Source organism: Tetrao urogallus, assembly GCF_951394365.1.
Source record: "Tetrao urogallus genome assembly, chromosome: 3".
Lineage (NCBI taxonomy): Eukaryota > Metazoa > Chordata > Aves > Galliformes > Phasianidae > Tetrao > Tetrao urogallus.
Window position 1 is genome coordinate 47566762 of NC_136815.1, and position 20281 is coordinate 47587042.

The 20281-nt window shown below is 42.3% G+C and overlaps 1 protein-coding gene across 1 annotated transcript in view; it reads right to left on the reverse strand.

Annotated features, from left to right (window-relative positions):
* Nucleotides 1–459: 459 nt before the first annotated feature.
* Nucleotides 460–20281, reverse strand: part of DLGAP1 (DLG associated protein 1) — a gene marked incomplete at both ends in the record, with an annotated part of 129908 nt that continues 110086 nt past the window's right edge. Inside the window, 4 exons of the mRNA XM_079533714.1 lie at nt 460–669; nt 3448–3600; nt 5909–6000; nt 12930–13348. Coding sequence (XP_079389840.1) covers nt 460–669; nt 3448–3600; nt 5909–6000; nt 12930–13348 — 874 coding nt within the window. The remainder of the gene's footprint in view (nt 670–3447; nt 3601–5908; nt 6001–12929; nt 13349–20281) is intronic.

Below are 20281 nucleotides of genomic sequence, written 5' to 3' on the forward strand. Positions count from 1 at the left end.
AATCCCCTGCAGTTGGATATTGCTGTACACTAGGTGACAGGCTAGCTTTAGATCGACTAAAGGTCATGGGTGGGTTAAATGGAGCCTACTGTACAGGTGCGCGTGTGCATGGGGATCCGAGCGCCGCATTTATTCACTTCAAACAGAAAAAGGATCGTACTCGTTTACATGAGGCGAGGTGGCAGCATCAGTACATGTGACAAAGCATCATGGTGACATGGGCAAACCTTCAGGAAGCAAGGGTGGTTAGAGGACATCTCTCGGAGAACCGACAACTACGGCACGGTGGTGGGATTCATCGGGGTCACCGGGACTGCGTACAGAGAGCAGGGAGAGGGGTGGAGCAGAGGGAGGAGGAGGTACAAGTACTTGGTGGCGGTGACCTGGAGCAGGAGCCTAGAGGGGCAGATTGTACAGGAGACTTGTCTTGCCAGAGAGAGTCCTCCTGGTCGGATCCCTTCATAGCCTGGTCTGGGCTTCGGGGATGTATATCTCAATGCTCTCGGCGCTTTCGGTGGCTGAGTTCTGCCGGACGGACGCTGCGCGCTTGGCAGCCATCAGCCGCTTGCGGGCCTCCTGACGCTGCGAGCTCTCCAGAGAGCGTTCCCGGATGAGCGGCACCTGACCTTTCGATGGCTTCTTTGGCACTGGAGGAGGGACCCTTCTCTCCTGATCAAAGCAGAAGGTTAATGGCATTATAGAGCTTCTCAGGGAAAGGGGGGAAAAACTAGGACGCGTCAGTAGTTAGAACACACATTTTACCTATGGTCTGTTAGCTCCTATCTGCCCTTTAGTCTTCAGTCAACTGGCTAGAAACTGAGCTAGAGAGGAGAGCATCTCAGGCACGGCCTCGTACCACTGGCACCGCTCCACGCGGCTGAGGAATAAATCCCGCTCTCGGCAGCGTGGCCCCGGCAGCCTGGCTCCTGCGGCTGGTAACAACCTCGGCTGAGGGCCGTCCTTGGACGGGGCCGGGACGTGTGCGTCACCTCGGCCCTTAAAAACGGCACGCATGTGGCACAAGGTGGGCCTGTGGCAGCGCTGAGATGCACTGGGCTCGGCATCCCAACCACTAGCTGCCTGCGGCTGGTGCATCGGAACAATAACCATCCAAAACATGAAACATATAGTCAGGCACATATTTCATATAGCTTAGTAACTTGCCCCCCACAGCCCCCTCTTTGAGTCTGACTGTGCAAACGCATAAACCCCAGCCTCCTGCTAAATAGACATGCCACCCTACAGTCAGCTCTAGCTTGAAAAACCGGTAGGAAAAAATTAAAAGCCATGAAGAGAACATGCATTAATCATCACAGTGGCGGCTAGCTCCAGCTACGCGAGTGACAAGGAGGACTATTATGTACAGCCTGGTGTGTGCATACAAAAAAAAAAAAAATCAGAGCGGGATCTCTCCTGGAAAAGAAAAGTGTATTCAGGTCTGAATTTCAGGCAGCCACAAAGACTTTGTCAAGTTAATTAGATTGTCTTTTAAGTTACATCCCCTTCCAACTGTGAACACGGCCTCTGAGCGGAGGGATTTTATCATACTACAAAGGTCCCATTCTGCCCTTGCGTTTTCTCTTATGCTGATCACAACAGCGTTCACGGCTCGAAAGATAAAGGTGCTTAGTTACACTTATTCATACTTTGCTCTTTCTCTCCATCCAAGGATTAATCTGTGCTGCTTTAAAAGGGACCAGTGGCAAAGGCCAAAGGCAACTGCAAATATCAATTCCACAGAAAGTTCTTTCTTCTTCTTTTTTTTTTTTTTTTTTAAGTATTTAAGAAAGGAGATGATCTCTTTCATTTAAAATCATAGACAAATGCTAATTGAACCAGGGACACAGTCAGTGTAATTATTTAAAAAGCAAAATCTCTACCTGCTTACCATAGGTCCATTTATTCAACACAACTTCCTTTAACCCGTTATATTCTTTTTGTTAGAAACTCCTTGAAATCTTTTTCAGAAGCGAACAAAAAGCACGTTTTTGCAAGGAAAGCTCTCATTTCTTACTCTGCAATTAAAAACACTTGGCCTTCCCGCTTGACTAGATAAACTAATGAAAGACCATACATCGGCATTTCTGTGCATGCATGTTTGACATTTATAACTTCCTCTTCTGACAGATATTGAAAAGAAAAAAAAAAAAGAAGATAAATAATAAAATGACTTGCCTTCAGTACCTTGGTCTAGGAAAACACATTCCCACACATCCCTTTACAAAACACTAGGTGTGCACAAATGGTGTGAGCATGGCACTCCTAATGAACTAGTATTTAGTGTTGATCGGAAGAGGGACAGTTCTACCAGCATTACCTTTGCAAACTTCCTGCTGCAAGATTAATGGGATTCAATACTGTTATTATCTGCCCAAAAGAAAATGCCACTTTGGTCATCAGAAATGAGCTGACAATGAGTGCGGACACCTAGCAGAACCACTAGAGGTTTTGTCCCCTCCTTCTTGTTTTCCTACCTGCTTGCTCTACTCACTGATATCAGACTGGTCACAATCAGTCTAAAGGAGATTCAGTCATCATATTACATACCTATAGGAGCATGACAGGACATGGGACCCATGGTTCCTTTAGGAATGGGTCTGACTTTAAAGTATTGGCTGAAACATTTGTGTATTTTGGCTTACTCCGGTGCTGTTTGTCTTGATGTAGATAGTGAGGAGAAAAATAAGGCAATGGAGCCGAATGAGAGTGAAAAGTGAAAGGTGACTCACACTTGGATATGTTGTAGTTTTTCATGGTGACACAAGACTACTACATTTTTTAAGAAGCCCAACACTCGAGATGATTTTTATGCTCTCTTGGGTAAACAGCGCTACCAGCAAAGTGGACCCATTTATGAAACCACCCCATTACAAAACAAACAAACAAACAAAAAAACCCACAAAACAAAACAAAAAACAACAAAAAAGGAACAACAAATGAACAACAACAACAAAAAAGATGTAGGAGTTCTTTCATGTGATATTTTGGAAGGCATATTTTTGATATCGCTCTGTTTGTAATACGGTTATCAAGTCAGCGATGGTTACAGTGCTTCCCTCTTTTTTTTCAGTAACACAACCTAGAACTCTTGCTATATGCAATAATGTGAACCGTAAATGTGATTTATTTAATTTTAAGAATCAATATATAAGGCAGTTGCTTCCAACGATTGATCGTCTAATATGATTAAATGTAAAACTTAACAAAGTACTACATTCCCATTATCCGATTCACAAAGACAGATTTGGTTTAAAAATATGCCTGAAACATATTACAGATAATATCCCAGATGATTATTATGTAAACATTGTTATTACAATGAAATTAATTTGATATGAGCTTCATTTCACATTTTTAACGTCAACGCTGTAACACAGAGGCCTATTTAATTTGTCCAGTGTTTGTGCAGGGTTTTAAATGAAGCATACAAAATCTACAATGTTCTACCTTCTTGTCATGAGGATCCATCTGTTTCCAATTATTGGCCTTTAACTGATGAAGTTCATCAAATTTCATACTAATATTTTCTATGGATAACTGCAGCATATCCCAAAACCCTGCTAAATCCTGGGAGGTTGGCCGTGGATGTGCATTAGGATTCTGTACAAGAGAAGAAGGGAAAAAAAACAACAGTTTGGCTTTAGTATCTCTTAATGTAAAGCATTTGTGTAAATGATTGCAAATCTTGCTAGCAAAGCAGTTTCAGCAGATCCAAACCATCAGGGAGACACAAACAACAGAGACCTCTTGCCAGAGCCAGAGGGCAGCACCAAGACACTGTGCCCCCATGGGTCCCAGGCACCACCAGTGGGTTCAAAGGTGGCAACCTGAACACACTGAATTTAATTGCCAGCCTCCTCTTCACTTTAATGAGGTAGGGTTCCCTGCAATATTTATGCTGGTAGGATGATTGATACCTGTGCAAGCGTATAGTTGCTGTGTGTGCAGATAGTGACAAACAAGTGAATGAGCACTTTTTCCATACTCTGAATCTTAGAGCTAGAAAAACATACAATTTCAGGTAAAGTTACCTGTCAGAAACGTAGGGCCAGTTCTGTGGTTTTTTTTTGTTTTTTTGGTTTTTTTTTTTGGTTTTTTTTTTTTGTTTTTTTACAAAAGTAATATCTGCAGGGTGAAAAACTTACAGTAATCCCATTTTTTCAGGCATGTTTTTGGAAAGAGAGATGTGCTGACCCACAGCTGTCCCAGGACCACAGAGAAGCTGGATAGCTGGGTGTCTATCAAATACATCAGGAGCACTACATCAAATTGAGGGTTTTCAAGCAGATGCGGCTTATCCTCACTTTCAAACTCATGGGCCTCAGCATGTAGGTTTGTCCCGCATATGCAAGGTGATAACTCAATGAAACTCAGTGCAGTGAGGCTGCTCGGCATTGTGCAAACTCAGTTCACTTCATCATAGAATCATAGAATATTCCAAGCTGGAAGAGACCCACAAGGATCATTCAATCTCAGAGTATCCTCAGAACGTCTGGGAACATCAGCATCCCTAAAGCAGCACAGCTAGAAGTCCTCTTCTGTCCTATGTCCCTTTGATGTGGCTTAGCTCTGGAAGTTTTGCGTGAGCATACATGAATTGTATAAATGCAAAAATAAATTATTATTAGGCCCTGCGTGTTGTTTTATATGGCTCAAATGTTACTCCGTGCTTAAGTCTTCTCCCTCACCTCAGGAACAACAAACCCACCAGTCAGTTGCCTTTTGTAGGACATTTCCAACTATTTGTGTTTTTCACCTCAACACTGACTTTGACTGGGTGGTTATACTATAAAAGCAGCAACTGTAGAAAACAATAAAGCATTTAATTTCAGATTCATAAGGAGAACAGAGATTATACATGCATTCCTATTTTTTGTTAGTGTTTGACATCAGCATGTTGCCCAGTTGCAGGATTTTATTTACAACGTTGCATGACCTGATAGCTTTTTCAATTTTTCTATTAAGAATTGGAAGGCTCATTCAGACAGAAATGATTTCTGTTGCATTTGCCTACTGCAGGCAGATTTTGGTACAGGTCTGGATTTTCAGGGGTGTATTAAGTGGAGTAGAAGATGGTCACTATGGTGAGTGTCCCAGGGTGTGCCTTCCCTGCTCTGTGATGACAGAATACAACACTGTGCTTTTTGGGTTTCTAGGAACTTGGGTCAAAATTGGGAATTAAATCCATGTAATGTGCAAGGATGGATTGTTAACTTAAAGGTCTGACTTTTTTTTTGTAAGCACTGCCATTTTAGAGAATATTGTTTTAGACACATAATATAAGATATATATCTATTTATTATAATGAATATCATTTTGATGCTGCCACTATTAACAGCATAAAAATAGTAAATAGATTGATAGTAATAGTAGGGGCATACACAAATTATATATGGTTATCATGATTATAACACACTGTCTTTTTGCCTCTTTGCCTTTTTACAACTTGTGGAATTACTTTTCTCTCTTTTGCTGTTCAGGCATTGAAACACATGGCACCAGCATTCAGGATCTGACTTCCTGCTATTTCTGTCTTGCTGAATAGAGGTGGCATTGGTGTCGTGTGGGAAAGCCCCACTCATGAGACCTCTGGTCTACCTTGGAATACCCTGAGAAGGAACCCACCTATCTCTGTGCCCATACAAACTGAGCTCAGATATGAAAGGATAGACAGAACTTCAGTGATATCTCACCAAGATTTTTTTTCCCTTTATTTTCAGGATCTTTAACTATTAGCAAAACTCCCATCAACGTCACCAATTCTGATAGACTTACTCCCAAGTTTCATAACAAGGCCTCTACTGGCAAAAGTTGCTGGTCAGACAATGGTCTACTTTAAGGTAAGATTGTTCATAGCTCTTCAGTTAGTAAGAGAAACGCAACAGTATTTATCAGAAAAGTTACATACCAGGTTTTCTTCACAAAGTTCTCTGAACTGGTAAAATTTCTGGGCCATTAGGAGCTGGGCACTGCCCACTGCAGTTCGGATTTTCCCTAGAACTAAGAGAAAAAGAAGCATAAGTCATAATGCTGTCCTTGCTGCAGGCAACTAAAAGCCTACAAAATGAGAGGTAAAGCCACACAGGAGGCAGTGCTGGTTTTCCAACACAGGTTATGGGGAAGCTGAGGAACTTGAAGATAGATCTGCATCAGGCCAAGGCAGGCTGTAAGGTTTCTCAGGGCATCACACATTGGTTAAATGTTAATCTGTTGCTACAGCTGCTTCTTGTTCTGAAATTAAGTAACTCCTAACTACCACAGGGCTCTTTCACGATAGGACAGATACAAGTAGTCACCATCTTTTGAACCCTGTGTGGAAAGCACTCAAAAAGACTACATCTCTAACTAACACTGGACACAAATTGTGAACACAAACCTAGCTTTCTGCACAATGGCACACAGCTCTCCAAAGCTGACACTAAGTACATGGCTAGAGAAATCACTGCAGCTATGAGCTGCAGTCTACCATCTCATGCAGTAAGTGATGCTGTGTTTTCAGGCTGCTCAGTTGGAATGCGAGAAAGGGATTGGGGATTGTAGAGCACACTGATGAATCTCATCCAGACCCTCTGAGGCTTTTTTTTTTTTCATAAGCACTATTGGAAGTGGCTTCTGCCTTTAAATGCAGAACAGCACTGTCCAGGGCTGCTCTGTACTGAAGGCAGGTGTTTCCCTCCCAGCTGAAACAACTTATTATCCCTTAACTCTTTGTTTAAAGAGTGATTTAAAAATTAACACCACATAATAAAAAAATAATTACCACCTCATTAGTGAAAACCATGAACAACAACAACTTTCACCATCAGTTCTACTCATCAACATCAACATTACCCACTATCCCAGGCATCATGTAACCAGAGCAGCTTCTCCAAGACAATTTTCCAGTGGTGAGGGAAGGGCAGGAAAGAGAGAAATGGAGTGGACTGCTCAGGGAGATGAATTGTTGGCATAAATGGAAGATATATACTGCTCCACAGCTCTGCACCGTTCCTTGAGTAGTCAATTGTGTGCAAAACCAAATGCAGAGTTGGCAGAGCTCCACTGGGAAAGTACTGCTAAATGTTTTGACTTACTACAAAGAAAAAAAGAAAAGAAAAAAAAAAGTGGGGGGGAGAGGGGAAAGAGGCAACTTTGACCTACTTTGACCTAGCCCTTCTAACAATATGTTAGGAGTCTCACAGTCCTACAAGCAGCTGCAGCACGTGTTTGCAGAGTGTGATCAGAATGTGGCCATGCAATGCTTGCTAAGAGAAAGGCATCTCCAAGGGATTCACCCGCGGATCACATGCTGGGTAAGCTGGCATCAACACCCACCACCAACCCAAACCAGATGCACAGCAGTGCATCAATAGTCTTAAAGCTCCATCCTTTAGAAAAAGTGGGGTGCAGAGTTCATTTCCACTCTAGACATACAAAGGAAAGAAAAAAAAGAGGGGAGAGATTCCTTTCACATCTTTTAGAGGACTAAAGGAGAGGGCTCTGTGAACACACACAGAGCCCAGACTTTCATTTTGTTCCCAGAACTCTGCTCTGAGCTGCCAGGAAATTGCCGTGAGCTGGAAGATCCACTGTGCAGAATATTTTCAGCATATTGCGCAGGGAGTTTTGCACACAACTCTCATTATTGTTAGCAAGGCTTGCGTGTCTAATTCTATGCGCACAGTGCTGAAAATGGACCCCTTGGTGTGTCTAGTCATTTATGCAACCCAATATGCAAACCACTCAACTGAAAGGGCTCTTCAATAGTGGGAGGAGCTTCTCTGCCAGCTTTCATGTGGTTCCCATTGTTATGAAAACTCTTCCCACTGAGTATATTTGGGAACAGCTGCCTCATCTGGAGCTCCGCCACTCCGATGCTTCCCAGGACTTGAGCAGAGGAGAAAAAATGGTCTCTGGGCTTCTTGGGAGGAGAAAGCAGATGAGACGGGCTGCTCCTGGATGCCTGTGTTAACCAAGCGGCGGTCACGTCCTGAGCAGCAGTGGATATAAACACACCTTGCTGGCTCCTTCTTCTGGGGGAAGAAGAGCTTAATATTCAGAGATCTCAGCAGAGGGAGAAGGAAGCCCTTGTCCTTGGCTGCCTAGCGACTGGCTGTTTGCCGAAAACCCATCATCCCAGCTGACTGTGGGATGCATGCTGATGCTGTTCCCTATTGTTGCCATTTCTGCTGTGGCGGCGGCTGTATCTAGTCAAGTGTCACTGATTCCTCGCCCCTCCAGTGCAAGCAGCCTGTTAATGTGCAACCAGTCAACAACCAACTCGGTCACGGGAGTTAGGGGAAAAAAAAAAAAAAAAAAGACAAAGCATGCAAAAGACTGAAAGGAAGGAGTCCCTCCACAAGGTGCAAAGCCTTATCAAAGCCTTAGCTCTGCTTCCAAACTCGTGTTGCTTTTTGTGTTTCCCGTTTCTTTTACTTAGTCAAAGCCTCCATCGCCAAAGAGAAAGATTAAAGAGTAGCAAAGTAACAAAGACTCAGAACAGCCCCTGACACTTTCTTTGCAGAAAATAATTAAAGCCATATCCTGAAAAAAATAAATGGAATTGCGAAGATAGATAATATGTATTAGAAAAGAACCAGAGAAAGCAAGGGGTACAGGACAAAAACATATAAACATTCAAATTGATGTTTTCAGCTAATGCGATGCAAACAAAATATACGAAACCAAGTAACAACAAAGCATACCAACCCATTAAGATGCAATCATAACAGAGATAAACACCTATATAATGTTATTCATGCCTGCTTTCTATTCTATACAGGGTTATACAGCACACTCAGCACTGTTGGATCTGAATGCCTTCCAGTAATGCATTAAGCAATGTTATTAACATCCATCATATGCTTTGTTGTCACCCCATCCCCGGGGGGAGAAGTGTGTACTGCAGTGTTTTTGTTTGCCTGTCTGTTGCTTTTTTTTTTTTTTTTTCTTTTTTTTCCGCTTTGACTTCCTTCCATGTAAATCCAGTTATCTCCTGCAGCAACTTTTAAGAAATAGGAAGATGTATCTGTTCTGTAAGAACAGCTTTGTTACTTTGATACGGCTATTTTAACACAATTCAGTCTCCTCACCATTGTTATTCCAGATCAGGGGTCTCAGAACATGATTCTGGGACAGACACATGCCAGGGAATTTCCTGATGTCTCTCAGTCCCTTGCCTGTTGCTCTTTGAAAGCATAATGAAGTACAAGCTCGGACTATGTGCTGTTTAAGCAACATGTGATTACTTCTCATAGTTCCAAAAATGGGATAGGACCCACTGGGGGCTTTTTGTGGGAAAAGAAATGAAATGACAGTAAAATCATTTCAGCCATAAGCAAATAAATGGTGATATTGTCACCCTCCTTACCCTGAGAGGAGACTGCATGTAATGACGGTGACAGAACACAAGAAAACAAGATAAAACTATCAGACTGATGTGATGCAATAAGCCATAACAGATAATGCAGGGAGTTTTGAGGAACAGATGCATTATTGAGTCTTAGCACACCAACTGGTAGCATTTCAGCTTTGCCAATGCGTACCAGAGTGACAAAGGAAGAGCTTTGGGCTGCAGCTTGATGATGACCTTATGTGCCAACACTTTGCCAGTAGGCAGCAAGGAGCTAAGATGTGCCAACACTTGGTTGGCAGGCAGCAAGCAACCCAGATGTGCCAACACCTGGCCGGCAAGCATCAAGGAGCCAAGATGAGCCAGCACCTGGCTGGCAGGCTGCAAAGAGTCTAGATGTGCCAGCGGCGGGCTGGTGGGTAGCAAAGGGTCCAGATGAGCCAACAGCTGGTCGGCAGGTAGCAAGGAGCAAGGCTCCCAGCCCTGTCCCAGGACCCAGGGGCAGGAACAGAAGCAGAGTGGCAGGCGCCTGGGATGACATTTGCCTTGCAGATGTCAGCTGCACACTGTGCATATGAAGCAATCCTGCCATAGAGCTGTCACAACCCATTCCCAAGCAAGGATGGGCCAGTGTTTTAGCCTATTCATCCTGACAGATCTACATTTAAATGACGCCAAGCATGACAAAAGCCAGGAAATTCAAAGTTAAAGCTATTGCTCAGGTCTTAAGCTGAGCTATTAAGGAGAAAATAGCCATGGAACAAACTTCGGAGCAGGCAGGCTTTGCTTAGAACCATATTTACTTATAGCAGTGATCTCATTTAAATTAATAGGGCAGTCTGCATGAGTAAATGCTATTCACTGGGAGTACAGAAATTTCCATGTGTTCTCTGACTTGGCTTTTACTAGCACACTTCACGTCTTTTCCCTAACTTCTTTCACTGTTTGTGGATTTCTCTCTTTCTTTCTCCACCACCCAACATGGCTGCCATCTCAGAGATACTTTTCCTCAGAAAAGCACTCGTGTAGGTAAGGCCCTTCCGGGAAGAAATGAAGATGGGAGTGGATGGGGACAAAGGTGCACAGCCAGCGTCTGCAGGTTGGCAGAGAGCACCCAAACAGCTTCATTTGCCAATACTGGCTGCATTTGTGGAGACACCGGTTTGGAGGCTTTAACAGATTTGGGGTCAGTCTTTGTTGTCAGACCAGCCCAGAGAAGAACAACCTACACACAAGGCAGCTAGCAACACATCTGGTCAGAGCCTTGATTTCCCATTTTAACTGGTATATCATCAGCATGACTTGCTTCACAACTATCTCCATACTGCACAGATTTGTGGAGCACCAGGCCCCGCCGTCCGCTTTCAATGGATGTCTCAGAGCAGGAGTTACGTTACAACCCAGATGGGAAGCATCTGACACTGTGCAGAATGCAATCCTGTGGCTCTTACAGCTACAAACACCCACATGTGTCAAACACAGCAGCAATAATCCAGCAAAAGGCAGAGTGAGCCATGGGGCTGATCCTAAGCTTTAGTCTGTTCTTACAGCATGTTTAGCCTCACATGTCAAATAGCATTTTTATTATCGATTTATTTTAAGGAGAGCAGTAGAGCTGGTAGCTAACACCCCCATGCCAATAAAATATGGAGAAGTCTTATCGGGTACCCCAGCCTGAAGTGTGAGTGCAATTCATCTGCCTGTTATGCATGCTACAGTTTTATCAGAAAATGATTTCAGATAAGACCAGAGCATACCAGCCAATAAATAATTCATGGCACAAGGGGAGCTATCTTCCTTTCTATATAGGCATTTCACCGGGCAGCCACCACCCCAGCACTTGTTCCCATACACAGCAGCACACTCCGTTCTGGGCTCGGAGCACTGGGCCCACTGCTGGGTTCCCTCCCAGCCCAACAGCGCCCGCGACCCCCTGCAGCACACCCTTCTCCTGGCAGGCCGCAGTGGGCTGGTCCCTGGCAGCTGTTTTGCACAAGGGCTGCATTGTCTGTGGGCAACGGAATTGCTTTACGGGCAGTGCTGGGGGAGCAAGCCCTCTGTCAGCTGCCGCCGTGTCCAAGGAGCCTCACTCATCGCATGCTCTCATTACTCAGTTATCTGGCCAAACACTGCTGCTGATGTCAGGTTGGAACAAAGGATGCACTCCTTGCTCCACTTGCACTTTTTCCAGCAAAACCAAACCACATACTTCTGTCCTCTCCCTCTCTTCAAAGTTTGTAGGTGTATAAAATGCCATAATTTGGGGCTGGCTTTGGAACGAGCGAGTTTTTGTTTGTTTGAGTGGGCAGTGTGTAGCCCTACCATATGTTTTCCCTTGGCACCAGGTAGAGCAGGACATGTCAAACCCTCACTGGAGGCAGCTGCCCAGTGCCTGAGTGGCCAGCAGCATCAGAGCCTTGATGACCCCTCTCCTCCTGCTTTCACAGGAAGAGCTGGCTTGAAAAATCCAAAGGTGAAACAACCCACATGACACACCACAAATAACCCATACATGCCATGTATGCTACAAAGAGTGCTGGGGACAGCCAGCCCAGCTTCACCTGTCTCCCCCACAACTGGCTTCTCCCACCACTACCTAAAAGAAGAGCCTTCCAAACTATCATATATCAGAGAGAGAAAATTCTGCATACAGATGTACGCATTTTGCATGCACCAGCTCCATAAAATTCACACATCCTTTCTTTAAGGTGAGTGGCTGCTTTGGTGGACAAATCAAATACATATCACTTTTCACGCTGGTTGTTGCGGCAAACAGAAAGCAAGTGTGTTTTTCTGACTTAGACTTACAAATGTTTGATATTACCTATTTATGATGTGCGCAAACATCGTTTTCAATCTATACCTTTTTTTTTTTTTGCTTTATTTCTTGTGTACTGACAAATTGAAACCCTTGTATTCTGATACATGCTCAATGACATTTTGAATTTGTTGATGATATAAATTAAAAATGAGATTCAAATACTCTAAAACTTGGGGATGCTGGATACGCTTTGAAGGTTAATCCTTCTGTATTTTCCCTCAGAGGAAATAGCTAATCAATTATATAATAGAATTTTGTAGGAATAGAAAACCTGAATGTACATGCTAATGTAAATGCTAAAGCTATCTAATATTTTCCATTATTAGTCAATTTCCAGTTACTTACAGTACTGTGTAACTGATCAAATCTCTCTACGGTCATTTCTTACTCTGGGCTGAATGAAAAGTTCCAACAGAAACAGTTTATCCATTTCTAATAAGTTTGAGAGTAGAGTTTTTTCTATTATTAATTCATTTCCTTTTTCCTTTCATTTCAAATAAATTAGAAGAGTTAAGAAATCTTCACACTGCAAGATCCCTAACCACAATCTCCTACCTGCAATCCCAAAATATCTATTGAGTTTCAGAAGCGTCAAGCATTTGCTCTATCAAATTTAATAAGTATTACTGCATATACACACACAGTCCTTTTGAGAATTATGACCATAGCTTCATTGGGTAGATAAGAAAGGGCACAGTAATGAATTAATAGGACTCAGTTTGACCTGTATTAAACAATTTTTTCCAAGTTGCAATATTACTGTAGTCAGTTACTTACTGTCCTCAGGTAAGTTGTTTTCCCGTTCTTCTCTCTCCATCTGTTGGCACCAGCCCTCCATACGGTCTCTCTCTGCCTGCAGTAGCTTCAGAAACCAGTGGCCATCTCGTGGGCACACTGACCTTTGAACAGCTTCCAGGGGATCTTCAGTGATAGAGTCAATCCAGGGGTCAGGAGGAGGTAAAATAGACGGGTCAAAATCTGTCTCAAAGTCATCATCCACTGCACACGCATGGTAATGGTTTCCTGACCCTTGTATGCTAACGGTAGAGGTGCTTGCATCTCGTGAAAATTGTCTTGATATTTGTCCAGAACACAAATTGTCCTCTTGAGGGTCGATTATTTCAAAGTTCTCATGGAAATCCAGGTCTGCTTGCACAGCTGTTGTTACACTATTAGATCGTGTAAACCTGCGAAAGCTTTGAAGAGCACAAACACAAAATGTTTAGAAAGCTTTTGCTAGGTGGCATGAGAAAAGTTAGGTAAGAAAGGGTCTCTTAAGATTCTGCTTCTCCTCCTAAGACTGGCAGTCATGGCTTTCAGTGCTATACTCCATTCTTCTTTCTGGAAATGATTGCCATAAATTTTGTTTCGCATTGTGAGCCAATAGACATCTCTCTGCCTCTTAATGAGGGAAGCACCAATGACAGTGTTGTTTAAAGAAGCCAGCCCATGTGGCATCTAATAGCATTGGTGTCCCAGGATTTCAGGTCATCAGTTCATGAAAGGTTAAAGAGGTCCAGTTTTAGGTAATGACTGATCATAGAATCACAGAATGGTTTGGGATGGAAGGGACCTTTACGTCATCCAGTTCCAACCCCATGCCGTGGGCAGAGTTGCCACCTACCAGATCAAGCTGCCCAAGGTCTTTCAACTTTTATAACTTATACCCTATTAAAGTTGCACACTTGAACTCAGTAGTCATGTTTTAAAAATCATGTACATGAGATTGATAAGAAACTAATACCAATGAGTTCACTATTTCTGTAGTATTATACCTTGCACCCATGAAGAAGATAAGTATTTCAAGCCCAGCCAAGTATTTCATATCGCTTCCTTGTAACTGCTTGTCATAACAATGTACCTACTAATTTCCTGCTTTTCCAAGTACAACTGGCAGCACTCACACCTTTAGCACTCATTCCCAGCATTAAGACATGTTGTTTTACACATTCAAACCTTGGTCTCACAACAGTCTCTTTTACACAAAAGTTAATGTTCTGCCTGTGTTACTCTCATCATGATGGCTGCTACAGTATAGATAACTTCCTTTCATCTTGCATTGCTTCCATATGTTTGGAGTCTCTGAGAGGAGGGAGCAAACCCTGTCAGAATGTAGGAAAGCCAGGAAGGGAGAAGATATAAGCATGGGAAAAAGGAGGTTTGGGTGTTAGTCTTTTTTATCTTTAAGTAAGCAAGACTCCAAATTTTGCAGTCCACGGAAGCTGAGGTGAAGAGGAAGATACAGACAAAGCACAGAGATCTATGAGGAGTAAGAGACACCTAATGTGCTATAGGGGATAGTAAGTGAGAGCAAATATGATAGCAGTAAATTATGAAGGGAATGATTGGGAAATTTCAGGCAAATGTACAGATAAGGTAGCTCTAGAAACTCATGTGCTGAGAACAAAGGAAAAATACAAGTGAGGCAGATACTTGTTTTGCCCCATGACAGATGGAGAAGGTGGAAGGAGGTGAAACTATCAAGTAATTAATGTCGATGCTACTGAACTCAGTAATATTTATCACAGAATGGCCTGGCTTGAAAAGGATCACAATGATCATCTAGTTTCAACCCCCTGCTATGTGTAGGGTGGCCAACCACCAAACCAGGATGCCCAGAGACACATCCAGAAAATTTCAGGTACCCAATACAACCAGATACCTAAGGAACCATACTGCAAAACTCAAGGAGAGCTGTATCAACTCCTGCTGGTAGAAGAGATTACTGGTAGATGTTGTGGGACTTTGGGAGGACTGGGGCAAAGTAGTACTGGAGTTAGGAACGGATCTCCAATTAAAAAAAAAAACAAAAAAAAGCCCAACTAATTGCTCTGCAGAAAAAAGTTTGAAATAGTTTCACAGCCAAACTAGACCCTGAAAAACTTTAATAATAGATTGTGTAGATTTTTTTTTTTTTAAATACGGTGGGCTAGAACACAAAAAGATACAAAAAGATGGTTACAGCACTGCAGTTTTGCATGACGTGCACCAGCGAGCTGAAAAATATGGAGCTAGCAGAACTCTTCAGCTTGACAGTATTTATCCTTCGACAAGCAGAGCAAAGCATTTTTCTATAGACTGATATGGCAGAAAAAATTGCAGAAGGGAGGACAAGGATAAGTGGAGAAATGGTATGGCTTCCATGGGAGGAAAGCCTTTTCTTGGTTTAGAAAGCAGATGGCTGAGGAAGGCCATGAGAATCTTATGGCATCCTGACTAGCTGACACCTCACCACACTCAGAAGGCAAGAGCTGCGGGGAGGAAGGCAGCCAGCTGTAAGCCTGAGAGGCCTACAGATTTAAATTTAGCAAAAGGAAGTGCTTCTTCACACAATGCGTAATTAAACTGCTGCAGGATCCTGGGAAAGCCAAAGGTAGAAATATGTTCAAAGAGAAGCTGAACAAATTCACAGGAGACAGGTCTGGGAAGGGCTGTTACACTTGGGTTTCCGAAGCCCCTAACAGCCAGCAGCTGAGCAGGGAGGTCTGTGGGGAGAAGCACTGCCCTGTACACACCCTTCACACTTTGCTTTTGCACGCATTCCTTTAGACTTGTTTGGAGGATCTGCTCCTGGCCCCTGGCAGAGAAAGCAGTTCGACTGGTATCAATGGTTAGAAAGATTTTAGCTTTAGGCTGATTTGACAGTGAACATTTTTTGGGTCTAGTTTATGGTTTTTGGTTTTTTTTTTTGTTTTTTTGTTTTTTTTTGTTGTCGTTTTTTTTTTTTAAACTGCTTTAATTTGGCCACCAACCTGACAAAACCTTATCTGCACTGAAATGCATGCTTGCCTGCATACACATACCTACTGACATACAGTCACCGTGCTTACACATCTGTTTTTCAGTCACTTAGGTTGGGTTCACTGAGAGCCAAAGCAGTACACAAGCATCCTCCACATCTTCCAGAGTAATGGAGAAAAGCAATGCTCCTAAGTCAACCTCATTCTTCTCCATACCCCTACCTCCATATCACTCCTACTTTTGCTTTCTGCAGTGTCCTAGACTCTGATTTGCTTCTGGTTTGGATGGCCATTTACAGTTTCAGATAACACCCTCGATTTTCAGTCTACATTGAATCTCAAATGTGGAAAAATCAAGGTATATTTGCCAAGAGAATGTATTGCTGGAGGCACTACATTTCAAAGCTTTCAGGACTATATTCTTACTGGGTTCAATATAGGCTAGTACCACCAAAAGCCAGACTCTGCTCAACAAATAAAACGTAATGACCTACTTTCTTTTGCTTTTGTTTTATCTCTATAATAGTATGCTACAGGCTTGCTTGACAGCTTCTTGGCACTGGATTGTGTAACCTATCTGTTTTCAAAAGAAAAACAAGTTGGCAATAGAGTATAGCATCAGTTCAAAATTAAAAAAATACTCCCAAGGAAATGTATGTTGAATGACACAGAAGTACAGGAAGACAACCACTATCTGCCTACCTCCAGCACATCTAAAAGAGCTGCCTAATAGATGGTAATCTTAGTCTCTGACATCGCTTCCTCACTCATTTCCAGGATGTTTTACTCTTGCAAAATACCATTTGTGTTCCATGTGTCTTTTTTCTTTTTTTTTTTTTGCTCTGCTTTCATTTAAAACAGGAGAGTGGTTGAGCTTAAGTTCTCATTGTTTTCTACACACACAAAACATTCATGGCTTTACCTAAAATAAAACAAAACAAGAAAAAGGTTCAGAAATCGCTGGTAATTTTTTTTAGCAGAGACTTCCTTCTTCCTCTGCTTTCAGGCTTGGCCCTTTTGTATTCAGTTGTGCCTTGAAGGCACAAGGTGTAATAATTACAGCTTCAGAGAACTACAGCAGATACCTGGCCTGCGGTGCAGAAAGCCATGAAACCTCAGACTGGATAAACCTGTATGGAGAGCAACAGTAGATGTGTTTTGAACAGCAACAACAGCATCACCTGTTAGCATTTGACTCTCTACTCCTAAACGTTCTTTTGAAAAACATGTTTACATTTCAACTCAGAGAACTTATTTCTTTCCTAAAGAAACAAACAAAAAACAAAACCCCAGAACAGATGCTGATTCCAAACCAACTGGTGTCAGACTCTCATAGATTAGATTAGATTAGACTTGCCTCGCTTTACCTATTGGCTGACTCTTTCTTGCTGTGTATTTCTCTGTTAAAGTTGCAGCAACCATCAGCAAAACAGAGCAAACAGGGGACTTTATACGGCAGCCCTGACATGGAGGACTTTGGATGGCAGGATCTTCTGCCATACGTCGTCAAGGTATATGATGTTAAGTTCTTTGCTCTATCCATCCCCCTCTCCCACTGACATAATCTTTTTTTTCATCACTAGGAGTCTTAACAGGGAAACTAATCCTCTATTATTGTTTCATGTCACCAAAATCCCCTAGAATTTCTCAATGGAATGGCTTCCACTGTGGAGAACACATGAAGCGAGATAATGCTGCAGACCAAAATCAAGGAAATCTCAGTCCCATCTTAGCTTAGCTAACATACAGTTTTGAAGGATATGTTCTAGGGACTGAGGAGTTCAGAAGTTTGAGTTAGACCATACAACTGGCTGGTTGTGCAGGGGAGACCCTAAAACCTGAGTTTTCCTTTTTTTTTTTCTTTTCTTTTCTTTCCTTTTTTTTTTTTTTTTTTTTTTTTTTGTCAGGATAAGAAGTTGTCAAACACAAAAGACTAAATAAATAAAAAAAAAGAAAGTGGTTGTTGTTCCTTGAAGACTATAGAAAAGTATATTTTTTCTAATATTACCACATCACCACTTCAAGCCATTTCACTTTATATGCTGTGGTACCACATACCAGACATTGCACTACGCCAAAAGGTGGGGAGAGCTTCCTTTATCACCAGCTAGAGAAGAAGGATATGAGGAATATACATACATGTGCCTATGGTCCTACTCTCTTGTGGCAATGTCCTTAGACCATAATCTACCACTGTGTCAGCATTCAAAATTTCTTGTGATGGCAGACCAAGTACAATAACCACTTGACAGTATAACTAGGAGCAATGAGCAAGATAATTTTTGGGTGAAGATGTAAGAGGAGGAAATCCAGGGGCACACATAATAAAATGCAACAAACTGAAAGTAGTTACTGAGTTATGAGACAAAGAGCAATAAAAGACATAGCCTTTATTCAATAAAGGTGTCATAGTTGGCCTGGCACAATATATAGCTTCTCCTTTTCTGGTCCAGTAGAACTGGCTAACTTCCAACAATTCAATCATCTTCTGTAGGTGAGGAAGGCAAGGTGGTCCCTTGAGGCCAAGAAGGATTCAAAGGTAGAGAGAAAAGACAATCTGAAGAAGTTTAAACTGAAAATGTCAGCTGCATTAGCAATACTTTTCAAACTTGTCTCTGGAAGGTATAAGTCATGTTAAGAAAGAGGAGGAATATGTTATCTGGGGTTTTGTTATCACCATGAGGGAGATCAGGTGAGAGATAAGAGAGAAACAGCAGGAAGATTATGAGGTCATTGTTGAAAGAAATGTATACTTTTTAAATTCTTCCTTCCCTAAGAGAGGGACTTGAGAATGGTACTCAGTAAAATCTAAAAATTGGAGTTAAATTTGGGGAATGGGTACGAAAGGAGTTGAGAGCAGGTGGCATAAAAAACTGAGGATAAGTGATGGATCAAGTTGTAATGTGGTCAGAGAGCGTTAGGCACGTTTATCCCTTGAGCAGTGCAAGAAGAGGAGGATTCAGAGTCATTTGTCTTGGCAGGAAGCCCAGGTTGCGGAGAATGAAGGGCTAATGAAAGGTCTAAGCCAAAGAGAAAGAAGGGATAGCTCTGCTCCTGTGATGCTCTGGTTTTGAGCCACTTGGATCAACATGGAGGCAAACATTTTTTGCTCACTCGGTCCAAGTGCAGAAGCAGGAATATTTAAAAGGGTGTGAGGAAGTAAGACTCCTTATGGTGAGAATGGCCATCATGTGAGGTGAGGGAAAGGGAGAGGAAAGAGTAGGAAACTAAGGAGTGTAACAAATTTTGTACAGTAGGCTTTTGGTGCATTAAGCAAAGAGCTTTCTTAGCGCACACTACAGCACGCTTAATAACTTAGATTGGCACAGAAACACAATCAATTTGCTGTTATTTATATTTTTTGCTGTCTCATTCTTTTCATTTTATTTGATGTTCATTTAATATTTCTGAATCCTGAAAGGTTTTGTTTTTTTTTAACTTTTGTCATGGATTCATCTCGGTAGGGCTTTTCTGAGGTTCTGCACATGTTTTGGTGCAGGGGAAGGGAAGAAGGTGTCATATTTACAGTTCTATTCCTGTAACAGATAATCAATACATTGTACTTTGGTATGCTTAAAAAAGAAATAAATAATCATAAAAAAAAAGAATGTGAGTGCCAAATTGTGATGATAAGCACTTTGTTTCCTGAGTACACTCATTTTCTGAGGATTAAGGGCTGTTCTTTATCAGCCTGTTCACTTCTGAAAGTCCATGATGGATTGCTGCTTGTCCATCTGCTCTCAGTAGCAGCAACCTCAACCTGATCTGCAAGAAATCCCTCAAAACACAGCTGTGATCAGGCAACGCAGAGATAATGCTTCCTCAGGGCAGATCTTTGCAGGCAAATCTTACCTTTTTTTTCCTGGAGCAATATGAGCAGCAATAGAGAGAGAACTTTGGAAATAAGGTATTTACAAAACAGCCATCTCTTTATTTCCTTTCCATTCCTTTTATTTTTTTTTTTACTCCTTTTATTTTCCGTGGGAGAAGGGAGGTGAGGGAGAGTTGGCTTTCTGGGGTAGTTACTGCCTTTGTGCTTGGGCTGAAGGGATATGGCTCTTCAGCACCTACTCTAACGTGCTCATTTATCTAGCGCTAGAAGAGCTGTGGGTAAACAGGACTGAAGTTTCAGGCATAAAAAAATGTCTGCCAAAAGGAGATGTTTTAGCAGGTTAATGGTGAACTTGGTAACAGTCTGACAGAGTCGTTGCGTAACACATTTCTTTTTGCTGATATCACCTTAGCCTTTTGAAACTGTAGGAAAATACAAAATGTGGTCAACTCATATTCCATACATTTTTCTCAGGAGAGGCTGTGAGGACAACCTTCTTCTTGCTGCAGAGCAATGATGTGCCCCGTGCCATGCTCTGGCCAGGTGAAAACCAAAAT